The sequence below is a fragment of the Neophocaena asiaeorientalis genome, unplaced genomic scaffold, assembly GCF_003031525.2.
Source record: "Neophocaena asiaeorientalis asiaeorientalis breed wild unplaced genomic scaffold, Neophocaena_asiaeorientalis_V1.1 scaffold45, whole genome shotgun sequence".
In the NCBI taxonomy this organism is placed as follows: domain Eukaryota; kingdom Metazoa; phylum Chordata; class Mammalia; order Artiodactyla; family Phocoenidae; genus Neophocaena; species Neophocaena asiaeorientalis.
In genome coordinates, this window is record NW_020174642.1 from 5,381,597 (window position 1) to 5,400,085 (window position 18,489).

Genomic DNA, 18,489 nt, shown 5'->3' on the forward strand with positions numbered 1-18,489 from the left:
TTTCCAGTCCCCAGTGCCTGGGACACAGTAGGCACTCAATAAATGTCTGTTAAACTGTATTCCTTATATTATATAAAGGTTTCCCTCAGGCTCCGGCTTTGAAAAGCCAGGATTTACTGCATTTTTTGTTACCTGCCAACTAACGAAGACCACAAAAGGCTGGGGTGGACCCGTAAAACAGAGGTAATCCGCTGGGCCAAATGGGCTCATTTTAGAGATGAAATCTATTCTGCAAGGGCGGAGACCAAAAGTAGAGCCATGGCCAGCTCTAAAAGAAAGGGAGGCATTCCGGGTCGGAGCTCAACCACCGCTCCTACTCGAGAGGCGCTAACTTACACTGACAGGGCCTGTGGGTTTGGGTTCAACATCCGTAGAAGTCTCCAGAGCCTTCATTAAGCCTGCCCGTGTAAAACGCCCGCCATTTGTCGGAGGCCAACACAAACAGGTTCCTGCCGGAGCGAAGAGCGTAGGCTGCGAAGCCAAGAAAGCTCTGGGCGGCGAGCACAGCGCTCCAGTGGGAGCGCTTGCGGGGCAGCCCGGTGCGCCTCACCCTGAGGGGGCACGTCCTGGCTGGCGCACACTCACGCAGGCACGCAAGCACACGCACGCAAGCACACGCACGCACGCATGCGCACGCACAGATGTGACCGTCCGCCATGCTGAGCCAGCAGCAGGCTTGGAGCGCTCAGCTTTTTGTCTTCAGAAGGCCTCACCCATCCTAAACTAAGTACCTGTGTCATCCGCAGCCTGGCCTTGGCCCCTCTGGAGCGTGGGGGCAGGAGACGCCAGCACAGAATCTGGTCAACAGCTCTGCTCCCAACTAGCGAGGAGGCCCTGCCTATTCCTCATTTTTAAAAAAGAGATAACTGGGACTTCCCTGGTGGCGCAGTGGTTAAGAATCCGCCTGCCAATGCAGGGCACAAGGGTTCAAGCCCAGGTCCAGGAAGATCCCACGTGCCGCGGAGCAGCTAAGCCCGGGCACCACAACTACAGAGCCTGCGCTCTAGAACCCACGAGCCACAACTACTGAAGCCCGTGCGCCTACAGCCCGTGCTCCACAACAACAGAAGCCATTGCAATGAGAAGCCCGTGCACTGCAACGAAGAGTGGCCCCTGCTCACCACAACTAGAAAAAGCCCGCGCAAAACAACAAAGACACAACGCAGCCAAAAATAAATTAATTAAATTTAAAAATAAATAAAAACCGAGAAAACTGCAAATCCCCCTTTTAGCTTTAACATTCAAGATTCGGTGCTTCATCCCAAATGCTAAAATGCTCAGTTAAAACTGTAACATCATCTCTAGGATTCCAAAATTAAGATATACATGTTACCTGCAAAGAGAGAGGTGGCCAGTACGAGGAGGATTCAGGGAAGGCAGAAAGCTTTCCAATAGTCTAGAGAAGCGACGGTGTCCCCTTGACCTGTCCTACAAGGAGAGGGCAGCTCTGCAAAACTATTCCAACTTTTTTATGAAGCTCCATCTTGTCACTTTTCCTCGGGTACATCAACAGCTGATTCTTTTAAAATGTCTAACATGATGTTTATGAAACCCCGTTATAAAGGGTGACAGCTAGATAAAGGGTGACAGCTAGATTGGACTGGGCAGCCAGTCGAAGCCCCGTGGGCTGTTTACTACTGGCCCGTCCCCTGAGGCCCCTCAAGTCTCCCAGACAGAGGAATGGAGGAAGCGTTTCACAATACTTGAGTGGGAAATGCCAAAATGTTTTTAAGTTTTCGAACAAAACACACTTACTAAACGCCTACTATAGGCAAAATACTGGAAAAGGGATACAAGTATTAACAACATATGTTCCTTGCCTTCAGATGATCTTGTATTACAGTTTAATGGGGTAGGCAGATATTCACATAATACAACAGCATTTGTACACTATTTTACAAAAAAAAAAAAATTTTTTTTTTTTTTTTTTTTCAGTATGCGGGCCTCTCACTGTTGTGGCCTCTCCCGCTGTGGCGCACAGGCTCCGGACGCGCAGGCCCAGCGGCCATGGCCCACGGGCCCAGCCGCTCCGCGGCATGTGGGATCCTCCCGGACCGGGGGACGAACCCGTGTCCCCGGCATCGGCAGGCGGACTCCCAACCCCTGTGCCACCAGGGAAACCCTAAAAAAAAAAATTTTTTTTAACCTTCATATAAAAGTAATCAGTCAGATCTAAGGTTCCAAGTCACAATACTTGGGTTGGAAAACTGAAAGAAAAATTGTAAATCCTATATACATAACATGGTCATCAGTGGAATTTTCCTAGATCAGGGTTGGTAGAATTCCTTTGTTGGGCATAAAAGATCAACTAGTTGTCCTCATAGCATGTGGATCTAAGATGTTTTATGTTCTAAAATTTAGGACTTTTAAGATATATTCTAAGAATTTTATACATGCTGGCCCATGTGAAGATGGAATGTGCCCACAGCCCAGTAGGGTGACAACCAGCTATCCAGAACCATTACAAATCAGTAGGCTACTGGTTTTACTTCAAATAAAGAAAACGAGCCCAGGGCCAAGTGGAAACTAGTGCCACTCTCTTGCCAACTCCTAGAAACAAAAATGTGGAAGACTCATACGCTCATAAATAACTTACAATAAGTTCTGTGCTTTGTGTTTTACTTGAAGACAGTAGCATACACATCTTTTGAAAAAAAACAAACCCTCTTTATCAAATTGTGGTAAAACGTTAACCAGTGGTGAATCCAGGTGAAGGCTACATGGGGTTTGTGTGCTATTCTTTCACCCTTGCTTAGGTTTTAATTTTTTTTAATAAAAAGTTGAGGAGAAACGAAGGGATTTGCTCCAGAAGCTCTCTAAGGCCTCTGCCAGCTCCAACATTCACTGGATATTTTTGTTCTGCTGTTAATCCTGGAATCATCAAAGATGCAGCCTTTGTTTAAAAAAAAGAAAAGAAAAACCAAATGACTACTACCAAGAATACCTTCTAGCATTCACATCTTAGTTGAATCAGCACAACCCTTCATGCTGCCTGCACTAGGGTAACGAAGGTCATTTCAGGCAAGAACACCACCCTCAAAAACCCGATTTTAATTGTCACAGGCCGTGCCTCCAGAGGCCCCGATCTCGAACAGTCCAAACGCAGGACGTTCTTCCCTGAGCACAAACCCCAGTGCGTTTCATGGAGTTTTTCGGTATACGTGGAATCAGTGTATTAATAACAGCTTATTGGCACTGAATGAAAAACACACAAATCTTAATCTTAGGTCTTGAATCGGGTCCAGGTTCTACGTAATAGCTGGCTGGAAGGGATACAGCCATAAGCATGTTTGGTAACTGGAGGCTGTGTAGTGAGACCTGAGTTTTGAAACCAGGATTGGTAGCTTAACAAAATTTACTGGTTGTAGAAAAAGTAAACTTGCCTCTAGGGAGGTGAGCTCAGCCGCACCATTCTGACAGCAGCCCCTGGTGGCCAGTTGAGTAAAAAGTGTTGGCTCTGATGCGGAAAGTTCCGACCTTCCCTTAATGAAGGTTGCTGCAAGCAGACAGGCCATTCTAGGTAACAACTGGGCGGTGATTAGGGAAGCAGCAAAAATCCAAACCAAGGTGCGCCTTTGAGTCACATAAATTGCCAAATCCTTAGGGTACCAGTCACTTGCATTAAGAATAACAACAACTGGGCTTCCCCGGTGGCGCAGTGGTTGAGAGTCTGCCTGCTAATGCAGAGGACACGGGTTCGAGCCCTGGTCTGGGAGGATCCCACATGCTGCAGAGCAACTAGGCCCGTGAGCCACAATTACTGAGCCTGCATGTCTGGAGCCTGTGCTCTGCAACAAGAGAGGCCGCGATGGTGGGAGGCCCGCGCACCACGATGAAGAGTGGCCCCCACTGGCCGCAGCTAGAGAAAGCCCTTGCACAGAAACGAAGACCCAACACAGCCAAAAATAAATAAATTCCTACTCCCAACATCTTAAAAAAAAAAAGAATAACAACAAAAAGAAGTAGTCTTTTGAAAGGAGGATAAATATGAAAATTTATTTTAAAAGGCCAAGATAATAACATGAGGCAGATAATACTTACCTTGGTTTGAAAGTTACCTCACTCCTTAATTATGTAGGAAATCTTTAAATATTCCAGGAGCATGGATTCCTACACAACATAAAGCATGTTCTGTCTACTTCCCTACACAGCACCACTCAGTACACTCATTTCCACATACCCAACGCTGGGAATTCCTACTGTAATATCAGGAATTGCTCATATGGCAGAAACTTCTAGAAGAGGCTGCTATATTCATTCAGGGAATAAAATAGTCAAGATAGTAAGTGAAGCCTCATTTCCAGTGCCACAGATTCACACCACTTCACTGGCTATAAATAGAAGAATGTTCAGAGGCTGACAGTTGGCTTCAAAGGCAGACAGCCATAGGAAGTAGAAGCCGCAAGCTTCAAGCCGACTTTTTCGTAAGGTGCACTCCGTCCTCAGCCAGGAGAGAACAATCTGGAAACAATCTGCTGGGCAGCTGCTCTCATCAACAAACTGTTTATTGTAAGAAAGTGGCTGGGTCAAAGGCTAAACATCAACCCGAACCGAAAGCATACGAGCAAAAATCAATACCGTCCCTGCTAAAGAAACCCGGGACGTCACAGAAAAGACAGGGCAAGAAACTCAGGTTTAGTCCTGAAAGGGCAGCAAACTCGTATCTCATAAGGGCTGTTTTGCATGTTATTACAAATGGTTATTTGCCACTATTTTCGGAACAGGAGCTAAAATATGGCCTTCAAAACATACAGAAATCAACTTTCAGATCACTTCCCCCAAAAAGTTACAACAGTTTATATCTAGTTGCTTCCTTCTTGCATTTGTTTTGTAAAAGAACCAACAGGCTTATACACAATGCATGGATAATATAACACATCTTTAAATGTCTATTTAGTAACTGGAACACTGACTAAGAGATTATATGAAGGAAATTGTTTTATTTTAGGTGTGACAGTGAAATCCCACTGCTTATATTTTTAAACAGAGTTCTTATCTCAGAGACACATACTGAAATATTTACAGATGAGAGATCTGATCTGGGATTTACTTCAAAATAATACAGGAGGAGGCATGGGTAGGAACAGATAAAATGAGATTGACCAGAATGGAAAACTGTGAAGCAGACTGATGAGTTCATATGGGGTTCATTACATTATTTTGTTTACTTTTGTATATTTGAAAATTTCTACAAAATATTTTCTTTTACTTGTATGCACAGTTCAACAGTTGCTATGAAAGAAAAAAATGTTTTCTTAAATATAAGGAAAGTATTAACCTACCAGTACAAATTCATTAATTCTCCACAAGGATATACATACACCATGGTATTACTAGGTCTCCAGCATGGCTGTTTTCGAGCAATGCCTGAAATAAAGCTGTTAAATTCATTCTGAGTTGACACTGGAGAAACAGAAAGAGATGTTTAGTGTGTCCCCACTGAGTTCATGACCCACCAAGCCAGAATCTGACCAAAATGGTACCACTAGATGGCATTCCACAGTTTAACTGCATTATGGAGTATAAGGACATACGTGAACTAGTAAGAAAACCCAACTGACATAAATAACGGGGACCATATTTTGAAAACAGCCAATTTAGCACACAGACTTTGAAAACACAACTTGTTTGTAAATTTGAGGCTCCTATATATTGCATTGTTAGTTCTTAAACTAACAGGAAAATTAATTTGAGAGTCTCAAATACATAAAATAAAGCAGAAAGCAAAACATTCTTTCACTGTGCTTAAATTAACTATGAAAAAGTATCTATCAATGACTTCAAATTGTTCTAGTATAAAGATGAAATGGTAATAGTCACAAATTCTTACAAAAGAATGCATTCAAAGGAACTGCTTTAAAAGTTTTAAAAAAACAATTTATTTTTCCACATCCAATTGCTTTGCTGGGACCAGCATAAATACTACAGAGCCCTAGAAAGGATGTGAAAGGTCATTTCATCTACCCTCCCCAGACAGAATAGAGGGGGTTTGGTAATGAGAATTCGGTGTCCTTTAAAAAGCCATCTTCTGTGACAAACTCACTTGGCCAGTCTGAGACACCAGACCTAATCCCATCACCAAGAAGGGAAAATACAAAGAGGAGACTCTTCAAAAATACGGACCTTTGACATTTAAAGCATTTTACGGGCTGAAAAGCCACAGAAAAACTTAAATCATCGCATATCTCAAAGTTGTCTCTGGAAGGCAACAATCTACAGTAATAATCTAGGCAATTCTGGGCAGAGAGAGCCTGGACATTCCCCACTCACCACCCCCCCACCTCCATAAAAATGAACCATCATTTTTAAATGTATGAAACCACAATTTGATGTTTTCTTTTAAAAGATGTATTTCCTTATTTACTGAGATTAAAAACAGGAAGGGGCATTAGTGGTGCCATCATTCAGTTACTCCCTAGTAACTGCTGTATGTAGGATTCACTTTTCCTCAAAGACCAGAAAACAAATTGTCAAATACTTTCCTATGGCAAAGAAAAGCAAACCTTTACAAGTATTCTTAGAAGAAAATGCACTTTTAATTTTAATTTTTCAAACTTTTACTTTGCCTGCAGAAGTCAAGTAGATTTAAACTAACGGTTTTTACAGTTCAGAGCTCAGGAAAGACTCGTGGTAAGTGATACTGACTAATGGCTTGGCAACGTGTCCATTCAGAACTGGGCAATCCTGCTGACTGGTGATGGTGTATGGCACTCCTCCTTTGAAAGAGATTCTATTGGGAATCCGAATTTAAATCTTGGAGGTACAGGAGCTGACTAACACGATCCTTCTCTTTGCCAATAACCCCTACCTCTCCACACTTGGACATACACACTGGAGACACAACAAAATGATGTTGTAAATCTCCATGTGTCAATGCGAAAGAACATTTCATTTTTAGCAGAAATGTCTATGTATTATAACCTAAGTCTTCTCTCATCCTCGGGGGTAAATGGGGAAAACACCTCTCCGTCAAGAAAGGTCCCAATTCAGCAATCTTAAAGCGTTTTCTCTTAAAGCTTCAGTGAAAGTAATTCACTATGCTTAAAATTGTAAAGACTTGAATGCCACTAGAAAATCAGTTAAAACGAATATTCTAATCACTAAATTATTTCATTTAAAGCCATGTTCCTCAACTGATCTAATGGGGTTTGATCTCTAGAATTCTCTATGAGGGATAGTATCTCCAACAATTAATAAGAACAAAATTATAGTCCACATGCCAGTATTTCTTCCAATGATTATATTATTAAATATGTTATTAATAAAACAAAGCCTGAAAACACTTTAGGAAAGAAAAATACTGACAAAGCAAGCAGAGAGATCATACAGAACTGAAAGTCTTAGAAACATACAAGATCTAGAAAGCTGTGGGTGACACAGCAGTGCCTAGAAAGATGCACCTACTCACAGGCAGCCACTGAGGGGCCGAAACAGGACCACAACCAAGTAAGTGATCAGCAGTCCCTCCTTATCTCCAAGAGAAAGTGACTGATGGACAGACAGACTAACCTCGGCTGAGCTTTCCTGTTGCCAATTTGGCCAAAGAAAGGTTGCCCTGTACTGACCCAGCCTCCCTGCTGAGATCCGACACAGGAACGCAGCGACGCTGAACCCTTCCCGACGCTGAACCCTTCCCGCTCGGGCAGGGGAAACGGAGGATTAAACACCATTTGGGTCCACAAACTGCATGTCAGTTTTGAAATCCTGAAATACTATAAACATTTTCTCAAACATTTTCTGCACAACCCTCGGAGCAACATTCTCAGACCATTAGCATGAACGGAAACAAAACGAGTTCCCCGGCTATAATTCACATCCCAGAAAACTGAACTAGAACATTTATCAAACAGGATTCGGGCCTCAGAACCCCACATTCCTGCCCTGACTGCCGGCTCAGCAGCTGGGAGAGCCACAAACCGATGGATCTGCTGTGACCACGGGCCGCCTTGCCGCCATGCCCATTTCATCCCGGCCTTGGCTCGGAACCTGATCACAAGGGGCCTTTGACCGTGCCCCCAAACCCGGTACCAGTGTGGGCTTATTCCCTGGGATGTATTTTTTAGACCTGGGAGACCAAAATCTGTTCTAAAGAATGTTGCAAGCCTTCCTAGAGACAGCTTCAATCGACTTCCCCAGGAGGTAACGCCATAATCCATACCCCCTCACACATGGCAGCTATTAGGGAGCTGGTATAGAAGACAAAAAGCATTTGGTCTGGGAGGATTTTTTATTCCAAAAGAGCCTGTTTCCCATCCACAAATCTGTGACTGCATAAGCAGTGGATATAAATAGTCTGAGGAGACAAAACCACCCTCTCTCAACAGGGTACTTCCTATCCCCAGAAGGAAACTGCAGAGAAGATGCTCCCTCCAAGGCGCTACCCCTTCCCCAGGTCAGTCAGCAAGAGCTGCAGCACAGAGAAAACCCAAACCGTGACGACGCCAATTAAAAGCAGAGAGCAACCAAATCTGTATCTGTCTGCATTTCCCCCAGTGCATTATCAGTCTCTGCCTTGATTGTAGCCAGAAGCATTCACCCCAGAGCCACCTTGAAACTTTCTTGTGCAACCAAGATTCAAGTAAAAATACAGCCCGTACCGAAGCTGAAAAGCCTCTCCCCACCCACAAAAAAAAAAAGGAATAAAATGAAGGCAGCAAAGGAAAACATTCCAAGTATTATTTCTTTTGCATTTCAACACCAAACTCATCATGTCACCTTTGCCATACGTATTATGTTTGATAACAAGAAGTCGGTTAAAATGAAGCAAAAATTTCTAGTTTAGGTGAAGGGCAAAGGAAGAAAGAAAGTAGAGAAAGAGGTATATGAAAGACCCTTAAAAGCCTTCATAGCTATAAAAGCTTTTAAATGTTTGCTTTAATCTGCCATCTGCTCTTTAGCTGGTGCTGTATTGTAAGACAGCTGCCCCCGACACCGCGTCAGCCACAAGTCAAAATCTATTCAGGACTGAAGAAACCGTTTTCTCCCAACAAGAATTGCTCAGACAGTCTATTAGAGAGACAGATCAGTAAACATCTGGTCTGATGATCCGTAATGCTCTATTAGAATGAACAAGATTTGATAGACTCATAAAGATGGCAGTGATTGGGTTTATGAGAAATGATACATGGAAAGCCTCACAAAGTACATTCAAGCCGGTGTTGAAGTATGAAGAAAAGAGGAGGTATACCCTTAACTCAGGAACACCCTGGTTTTTGTTAAGAAACAATTTATGGCTTAATGGAATCCTTTAGAAAACTACAGTCATCCCTCGGTATCCATGGGGGATCAGTTCCAGGACCCCCCCAGGACACTAAAATCTATGTATACTCAAGACCCTTATATAAAATGGTGTAGTCCAGTAGCTGTACCCGCAAGTTCTGAATCCATCCATGGTTGGTTGAATCCACAGATGAGTAACTCGTGGATACTGAGGCTGATGCTATTAGAAGAATAATGAGGTCTGTGGAGAACAGCCATGTCATGCCAATGGTAAAGCAAGGCTAAGTCCAAAGTCTCTTTTTTTAACATCTTTATTGGAGTATAATTGCTTTACAATGGTGTGTTAGTTTCTGCTTTATAACAAAGTGAATCAATTATACATATACATATGTTCCCATATCTCTTCCCTCTTGCATCTCCCTCCCTCCTGCCCTCCCTATCCCACCCCCCTAGGTGGTCACAAACCACCTAGCTGATCTCCCTGTGCTATGCGGCTACTTCCCACTAGCTATCTATTTTATGTTTGGTAGTGCATATATGTCCATGCCACTCTCTCGGCCCTTACCATAGTGCCTATCCTATTCTATAAATATTTGTTGAACAGTGTGGAGGTATAGGAAGAGATACTCATTTCTATAGAGACACAGTCTGTTAACCTCTATTTTTTTTCTCTTTCAATTCTTTTATTGACTTTTTTTTTTTAGCTCTACAGAGGTATAATTGACATACAGAAAATTGTACACATTTAATGTATAGGCATACCTTGGAGATAGTGTAGGTTTTGTTCTAGACCACTGAAATAAAGTAAATACTGCCATAAAAAAACTTGATTGCTTTTAATTAACTTTGATTTTTCTGTCTCATCTTTTGATGTCTACAGAAGAAAACAATAACAAATCATTTAATAATGTCCCAGTCCTTTCTACTGGGAAATACAACCAGACAGACTTCCTCATATATTGTTTTGAGTAATGTGAATCCCCGTGATTTTTTTTCTCTGAATAGTGTGTTTAAAAGAAGAAAATAACAAACAATGACCTTTGAAAGATGATTTTATTGAGTGGTGGGTGGGAATTGCCAAGAGGAGAAAGGGCATACGTTTGGAAAATCTGTATATTTTAATAAATAACGATGTAAGTTACTTCCTCATATTCTTGCTAAAGAAAAAGACTCTGTTACTTGAAAAACAAAAACTGGATCAGAGCCTACACCCCACAGACAAAAATACTGATGGCTGTATGTAAGTAAGAAAGAAAGTAAATATTCCCTCTTCCTGGGCAAAAAAAAAAAAAAGCTATTCAGGGCACACCTGGAATTCTGGGTTTCTCTCTAATTTGGATCTCTAAAAACTATGTTTTGAGCTGTATTCTAGAGGAACACTAGAAGTTTCTGCCTCGCTGTACATTCAAGATTCAGAACGAGGATTAAAGATGGAGGGAGGGAAGATTCCATGCCAAATAACTGCTAAAACAAAGGAAAGCAAAGATTTTTTTTCTTAATTGGAGAAGTCTAATTGACTCAGAAAAATACATGAGACCCTTCACTACTCCACAATCCAGTTTGCTCCTCTGAGGGGCAAGGACCCCCTCCCTACCCTCCCCGCACTGGCAGTACCACTTGAGACTCAGATGAGATCCTGACACCTGGGAAGGCCCTTGGTTAACTATAGAGCATGTGAGCAAGATGAGAAATTGTCTCTTGTTTTCCAGAAACTTCCACAGCAAGGTCTCACACTTAGCAGGCGCTCGGATGTTTGCTAAATGAAGTGGTCGGCTAGAGAAGGAAGGGTAAGTACCGTGTGGTATGACTTCGTCTAAGTTTCTTCATAAAGCAACCAACATCGAAAAAGTAATTCCCTACGGGGAAGGGACAATACAGTTTTCGACACATTTGCAGATATCAAAACTATCCTTATCAATAATACCTGTTTGGTTAGTTATCTATTTTATACATATCAGTGTATACATGTCAGTCCCAGTCTCCCAGTTCATCCCACCACCACCCACCCCCTGCCTTCTAATAAAAACCTGCTATATAAAATAAAATAAAATAAAATAAAATAAAATTCAAAAAAGAAAATCCTCCCTGGAAACAAACAAACAAACAAACAAACAAAAAACCTGTTTGGGCAGGGAGGGAAAAGTTTCACAACAAATAATTTGGGGTTGACTCAAAATGAAACGTTGCACCAGGTTTTGTTTTTAAGCATACACGATCCGCCCCACAGTTCCACACCACCAAAATCACACACACGCACAACGTGGTGATTTCTGCCCAGTTTCTTTAATAACAAACCCAGTTGTCACTTCTTATTATGGTTCCATCTTGACCCCGAGGCAAAGGAACCACACACCCTCTGGCAGGATTCCCTGACTATGTCCTGCTGGCTTCGGACGCTCAGGTCTCCTCCATGCCACTAGCTACGAGCTGTGAGGAACGCCCAAAAGAATCCCAGCTTTACTGCTTCAGAAAGAAGCCTGTGTCCCCCAGACCCAAGCGGCGATACCCCAGGATAAGAGGGAAGGCCCAGTCCCCCCCACTGGTGGCCTCAGCAGAGGGCTGTGCACAGCGGCCCCTCCTCCTGCCCCAGGGGGTGGAAAGGGACCCGCTGGCAGTGGGTGGGGTGGAGGGGTGCCTCGGCTCTGTCCCAGCCTGCCCAAATCCACCAGCTGCCCCTCGCGGCACAAACCCCTGTGACCAGGCTCCTTCTTTCTGCCATTTCCCTGGCTGAGATAAAAATAGCAACAGAGCCCAGAGAAACGGAAACAAGAGGGTGAGTTTCTGGACCAGCTGGACTTTAGGTTCTGCCAGGGAAAGAACTGTGGCTTTTCTATAAAATCAGCGTCGCTCACAAACACGCAGGTGTCCCCCGCAGGAAAGGTGTATCCTTCCTAACTTACGGTCACCACAGAGGGTGGGAGGGAGTAGTAGCCGCCCAGCAATCCCGCTCCACAGACCCTGGGGCCCCTGAGTGGCTCTTGAGTCTCTGGCTCTAGTCACACCTCCAGAAAGGAAGTTATCTGTTTGAAAGCACTCCCCCCGGAGATGTCAGCATACATACATGGTCTCCTTTGACAAACGGTTCAAAATAGTTCGATAGTCAAGAAAGTGCTACATCCAAGCAGGGGTGGGGACGTTAGAATTAGGAACAACCACCAGTAGCCACCTTCCAGCTGCGGGAGCGAATGGACGGCTGAGGCCCTGAGACGCACACATGCCCACCTGAGGGCTCCAAAGTAAACCTAATAGTCATAGCCAGAGTAAAGCCATTTACTAACAAAGCCAACCCTTTTAAAATAATTAATATAGGTGTCAAATATTAAATAAAACATCAATATCTACACGAGGGTCCTTGCCTTTTAACATTCAAGTTTTGACCATTTATGGGATGCCTTCAAAGTCCAATGACATACAGTAATTTGTTTTTTAATTTTTAATAACTGCTTTTGCTCATTATAAAATTAATACATGTTCATAACAGAGTATTTGGAAAGTACAAAGAAATTTTTTAAATTTAATAAAATCACCATTAAGTCTCCAAGATTTAATGCTATTTTGTTGCTACAAAATAGCAACAAGATTCTACGGTTAGGCAAACCAACAAAGGTTACATACACTTCCTTGTGTAAGTTATGCACTTAGCATCCAACTTTTGACGAGACGGATGGACCTGTCCATGGCATCAGAAGGTTTAAAGTGATGCCTCCTGACATCAAACGGGACTCCTGTGAGTGACTGCAGTTTGCTCCCAAATGAATACACTTAGAAAAAAACTGCAGGGATGAGGTTACATTTCTCAGAGAGCTCATTTCATAAAATAACAAACAAAACAAAACAAAAAAAACACATAAATTTGGGGCTTCCCTGGTGGCGCAGTGGTTGAGAGTCCACCTGCCGATGCAGGGGACGCGGGTTCGTGCCCCGGTCCGGGAAGATCCCACATGCCGCAGAGCGGCTGGGCCCGTGAGCCATGGCCGCTGAGCCTGCGCGTCCGGAGCCTGTGCTCCGCAACGGGAGACCCGCATCAGTGAGAGGCCCGCGTACCGCAAAAAAAAAAACATGAATTTGTAAAAGAGCTTAGAAAAAAAATACTGTCACTGTTTTCGTATCTCCTTTTCGTAAATGAGGCTGATGTGTCACCATAGACTGCTGACATTTTGCTAAAACTTGAGCCTGAATCTCACCAAAGGAAACCCAGACCACAGTGGAATAGATAGGAAACCAGATATTCAGAGCTTGTTGAAATATATCCCCCATATATACTGTATTTCCTTCCAGTCTTTTTTCTATGGACATATGTGTGTGGTGTATGTGTGCTCATGCATTTTATGGTTTACAACATATCATAATTTTGTGGAAGCCTGAATTTCAATCCTGCCCCTGGGAGATTCAATTAAATGGGAAGACCTCGGTCAGAGAAGTCCAGCTGGGCCACCCAGCATCTGCACCTCAGTGGAGCCTTGTTTCCCCATGGTGTCATGCATGGTGACACTTATGAAGTCACACGTGACTGGATTTTATAGCGAAATCACATGCTACTGTGGTGCCTGGGTGTCAACGAAGGTCTCAGAAACACACCTCCAGCAAATGCCAAGGGCTGACTGTACTTTGGGTGAATGTTTTTTTTTCTACTTGGATCACATGCTATCTTTTTTCCATTTATATCACTGTAATATGGAAGCACATAGATGCCTCATAAATCTTCTGTGCTATTTGGTATAAAGAGCGAGTCTCCAGGCACCAAACTGTATAAACACAGCTGGTATGCAGTAAAACTATTTAGATAACTAGTGTGTTTATTTTGTTCTTCCACAGTCTATCCTATAATAGTACCTAGTACACAGTAAATGTTTAATGAAAGATGAATATTATTAACTGTGACTATGAAATAATTTCTACAGGCCCAGAAAAAGTGCCACCGATATAATGGAAAATTACCAAATTATACTATGCAAAACTGATGTAGAGAGAAAAAAAAACAAGTCTCTGAAGAGCTACTTTATAGTTCTAGGATATAGTTCTGCATGCTCACCGGGCAGCCTGGCTCAGCAGCGACACCGTGTGGTGAGAGATCTCTGATCCCCAAAAGCACAGAGTATTCTACAGGAAGCAAGAAGCAGAGAGCCAGGGAGGTGGATGGACCTAGAATCTGTCACACAGATGAATTAAGTCAGAAAGAGAAAAACAAATACCATATGCTAACGCATATATATGGAATTTTAAAAAAATGGTTCTGAAGAACCTAGGGGCAGGACAGGAATAAAGACACAGACGTAGAGAATGGACTTGAGGGCACGAGGTGGGGCGGGGGAGGGAGGGTAAGCTGGGATGAAATGAGAGTGGCATGGACATATATACACTACCAAACGTAAAACGGATAGCTAGTGGGAAGCAGCCTCATAGCACAGGGAGATCAGCTCGGTGCTTTGTGACCACCTAGAGGGGTGGGATAGGGTGGGAGGGAGGGAGACGCAAGAGGGAGGAGATATGGGGATATATGTATATGTATAGCTGATTCACTTTGTTATACAGCAGAAACTAACACACCATTGTAATTATACTCCAATAAAGATGTGAGAAAAAAAAAAGAAAGAAAAAGAACAGCCAGCACAGGCATCTAATCCAAAAGGCAGGTGAGAAACCTAAAGATGGGCCGTATGTAACAGGTGACGGGATGCCAGGATCCTCTCCGTGTAACTAAATTCCATGGGGAGCAAGGAGATCGATTAAGAAGGCTCAGAATAGAAAGTACGATCCAATTCCATTCCCAATCTGGCATCCGTATCTATAATACTCAGCCACCAGCACAATGACGAGAAGGTGTTCCAAAATGTCTCGGCATCAGAAAGACGTGGAGGACTCGCCCAGCTGCCTCCAGAAAGAGCAGCACAGCTGGTGAGTAGCCACCTTTACACTTGCACAATGGTCCTTCAGAGCACTTGTATTCCAGGAAAACACACTTCTGAAACCCTGAATTCTTGCACTTCCTTCTACAGCAGATTCAGGGTCTTCTAAGAGGAGTTAACAAACATTAAGAAATAAGGACATACATATGTAACAATCATACTTTCATTCACGCACTCAGTTCCTTGGGCTCCCACAGTAAAGCAGAATTCAGAGAGAAGCAGTTGGGAGGGAAAGTAGTCCATAGGATAGATACCTAAGATCAACCAGACCAAGTGGAGGGCCCGAAATGAGAAGTGAACATCGCTCAAAATTACACTTTTCCAAAGTGTTTATATAATAAAGGGCTTGGTCGGCTTGGGGTCTGTGTGGCGTGTTTGTGTATGTGTATATAGAATAAATATTTGCTTTAATATTGTTCAAGCTTTGCATTCCCATGGTTTGTGAATGGGGGTTACCAATGAATAGGAGAAAATGTATCCTCCCACCCCCAGGCAGTTTAAAGAGCCAGAAGGACAAAAATATGAAGCATCTACTGTGTATGGTAATATACACAGACACACAATACAAAGCCTTAGGTATTTCAGGTTATGCCCATTCTAAAGGAGATGGAAAAACCTAGAATTCCAACCCTTTGCTCACAGGACAGAGAGCAGGTCACTCTTTCCTCTCCATTGCGACGTCCAAGAGTCAGGAGGCCCAAGTCCCAAGACCAGCATGCTGACAAGAACTCATGGGAAAGGTCAGGGAGCACTGCCAGGGGTGAGCCTGGGTCTAGCCCGCTCCCTGACCTTGCAGCAGGCAGGCACCCCTCACAAGTCCAGCCTCAGCCCTCCACGCTCAGGAAAGGAGGGAGAGGGAAGGTCTAGGAGAGTGACAGCCACCTCCCCTAGGGACCAGAAACCCTCACCCTAAAGGCTCTGCCCCATCCCTCCAAGGTGGGGGGGTCTATAAATGGGTCCTCTTTAAGTGTTGAAGCTCTGAGGACTGGCTTTATTTTGATACTTTTTAATAAGTCACAGAACAGAGCTGTTGCTTCTCCTTCTATTAACACATAAAACAGAGATAAATGATGTGGAGCTTTGAGGCCTGAGATGAAGGTGCAAACAAAAGTCATACCATTAATCCCCAAGAACACCCATTAAGAAGAGGGCAAGGCTTCACAGCAACGAAGAGTAGCCCCCGCTCCCTGCAACCAGAGAAAAGCCCACGCACAGCAACGAAGACCCAACATAGCCAAAGATAAAATAAGTAAAATAAAATTTAAAAAAAAATTACTTAGTCGTTTTAGACCAGGCACCAGACCGTTATTAGGCACATTACACACTTTTAACTTATTCAATCTCCCAACAACACCAATAACATAATAATAATAATTGCACTAAGGGGTTTAATGGGGTTTTTTATTTGTTTGTTTGTTTGTGGCTATGTTGGGTCTTTGTTGCCGTGCACTGGCTTTCTCTAGTTGCAGAGAGCAGGGGATACTCTTCGTTGCGGTGCGTAGCCTTCTCATTGCAGTGGCTTCTCCTGTTGCAGGGCACGGGCTCTAGGCGCACAGGTTTCAGTAGTTGTGGCACGTGGGCTCAGTAGCTGTGGCTCACGGGCTCCAGAGCGCAGGCTCAGTAGTTGTGGCACACAGGCTTAGTTGCTCTGCAGCATGTGGGATCTTCCCGGACCGGGGCTTGAACCCATGTCCCCTGCATTGGCAGGCGGATTCTTAACCACTGCGCCACCAGGGAAGTCCCTGGACTAAGGTTTAAATAATACAATTTACACAGAACTTCCATATATACAATTTCATCTAGTCCTCAAATAATTCTGTAAGGTATCCAAATCCTAAACGCTCTCAGATTCTGTATGTCTTCCCCAAGTGAGCACATCCCACCCAGAGAACTCATAGCTCTAGTCTCTTCTGAAAAGTAAGTTTGCCAAGGGGCAGAGAATAACCCAAAAGAGAATTCCTCCTCTTTTAAAACGGTTCGGATAGAGGGTATAATTTGTTCTTTTCCAGGTAAAGCAGGGAAGTTTGGTGTTTAGAGTCACCTGGACTATTAGGTATTTGCTAAAACTATACAGTTACGTCACTAAACTCACAAATTTCCCCATTTAGGGGAGACAAACAGAGATAGTCCCACAAAATAATTTGCCACAGTCAACAAGAATTTGACAGCTTGGCAAAGCAAAAAGATTGAGAAGACACACCTGGAGAATGTGGCAACCTGCCCAACCAGGTAGCAGCCACAGGCATCAAATGCAGACAAAAGGCCAGGAAAATTCCTGAACACAAGGGATCCCAACTCCATGACATTTTCCCTTTACACAAAAGTAAAAGATATCAACTGAAATCCAGAGCCCCTTTTGCCACAAGATGGCAGACTTCAGCACAAAAGAAACAAAAGTTGTGATTTCCCCATCCAAAGATTCCCCGAGGAAGGTCCAAATCAAAACAAAGGCTTTTAATCCCAACTGAATAAACTGCGGTTTCCAAATACACTCTTGACACATAGAAGAGTGACCTTTTCCCCCCCTCAAGTGGAAAGGGCCACATAACTTTAAGACACAACTCCCTCTAAACTCCAATGTTCTTCTCTCCCTCCCTTACATAAAACACCAAAGAAATTAGTTCTACTTGGACAACTTTAAGACGGTTTCAAAACCTGAAGTCAAAATAGAAATGGAAAATCAAAACAGAAAACAAAATTGAAATCCACTGCAAGGCAACGACTGAGGGGTCACCGTTCTGAAGACGGGCACCTGAGGAGGTCCCTTCCCAGCCGAGCATACACTCACCTCAGCTGCCGACAGCAAGTAAAGAGGTGTTAAGGCAGGAACATGTTTTGCGTCACAGCTTAGGCCAAGCGTCGTCAGGATCTCCTTAAGGACTTCGTATCTTCTAAAATTGCTTGATTTGAGCAGGTTAAAATCCTCTTGTGTTTGCACTACTGGAGAGCTGGGAGGTAGTTCCAGGTGCACCTGAGGGAAAAAGACACCACGATGTAAATCAGAGGCACTTAGCGACATAAAGAAAAGCAGTGGCTTTACTACTTTTTCTGAAAACTTGAACATGAATCCTTCTAATTATCAACAGTATATAAACCTGGAACCTGAATATTTGGTAAGGAACAACAAGCAATAAAAAGATTCGAGGGGGGCTTCCCCGGTGGCGCAGTGGTTGAGAGTCCGCCTGCCGATGCAGGGGACGCGGGTTCGTGCCCCGGTCCGGGAAGATCCCACATGCCGCGGAGCGGCTGGGCCCGTGAGCCGTGGCCGCTGAGCCTGCGCGTCCGGAGCCGGCGCTCCGCAACGGGAGAGGCCACAACAGTGAGAGGCCCGCATACCTCAAAAAAAAAAAAAAAAAAAAAACAC

The 18,489-nt window shown here is 43.7% G+C and overlaps 1 protein-coding gene across 1 annotated transcript in view; it reads right to left on the reverse strand.

Annotated features, from left to right (window-relative positions):
* The window catches only part of HLCS (holocarboxylase synthetase), a 198,131-nt gene that overhangs the window by 149,539 nt on the left and 30,103 nt on the right, over positions 1 to 18,489 (reverse strand). The window contains exon 6 of the mRNA XM_024758419.1: positions 17,914 to 18,096. Coding sequence (XP_024614187.1) covers positions 17,914 to 18,096 — 183 coding nt within the window. The remainder of the gene's footprint in view (positions 1 to 17,913; positions 18,097 to 18,489) is intronic.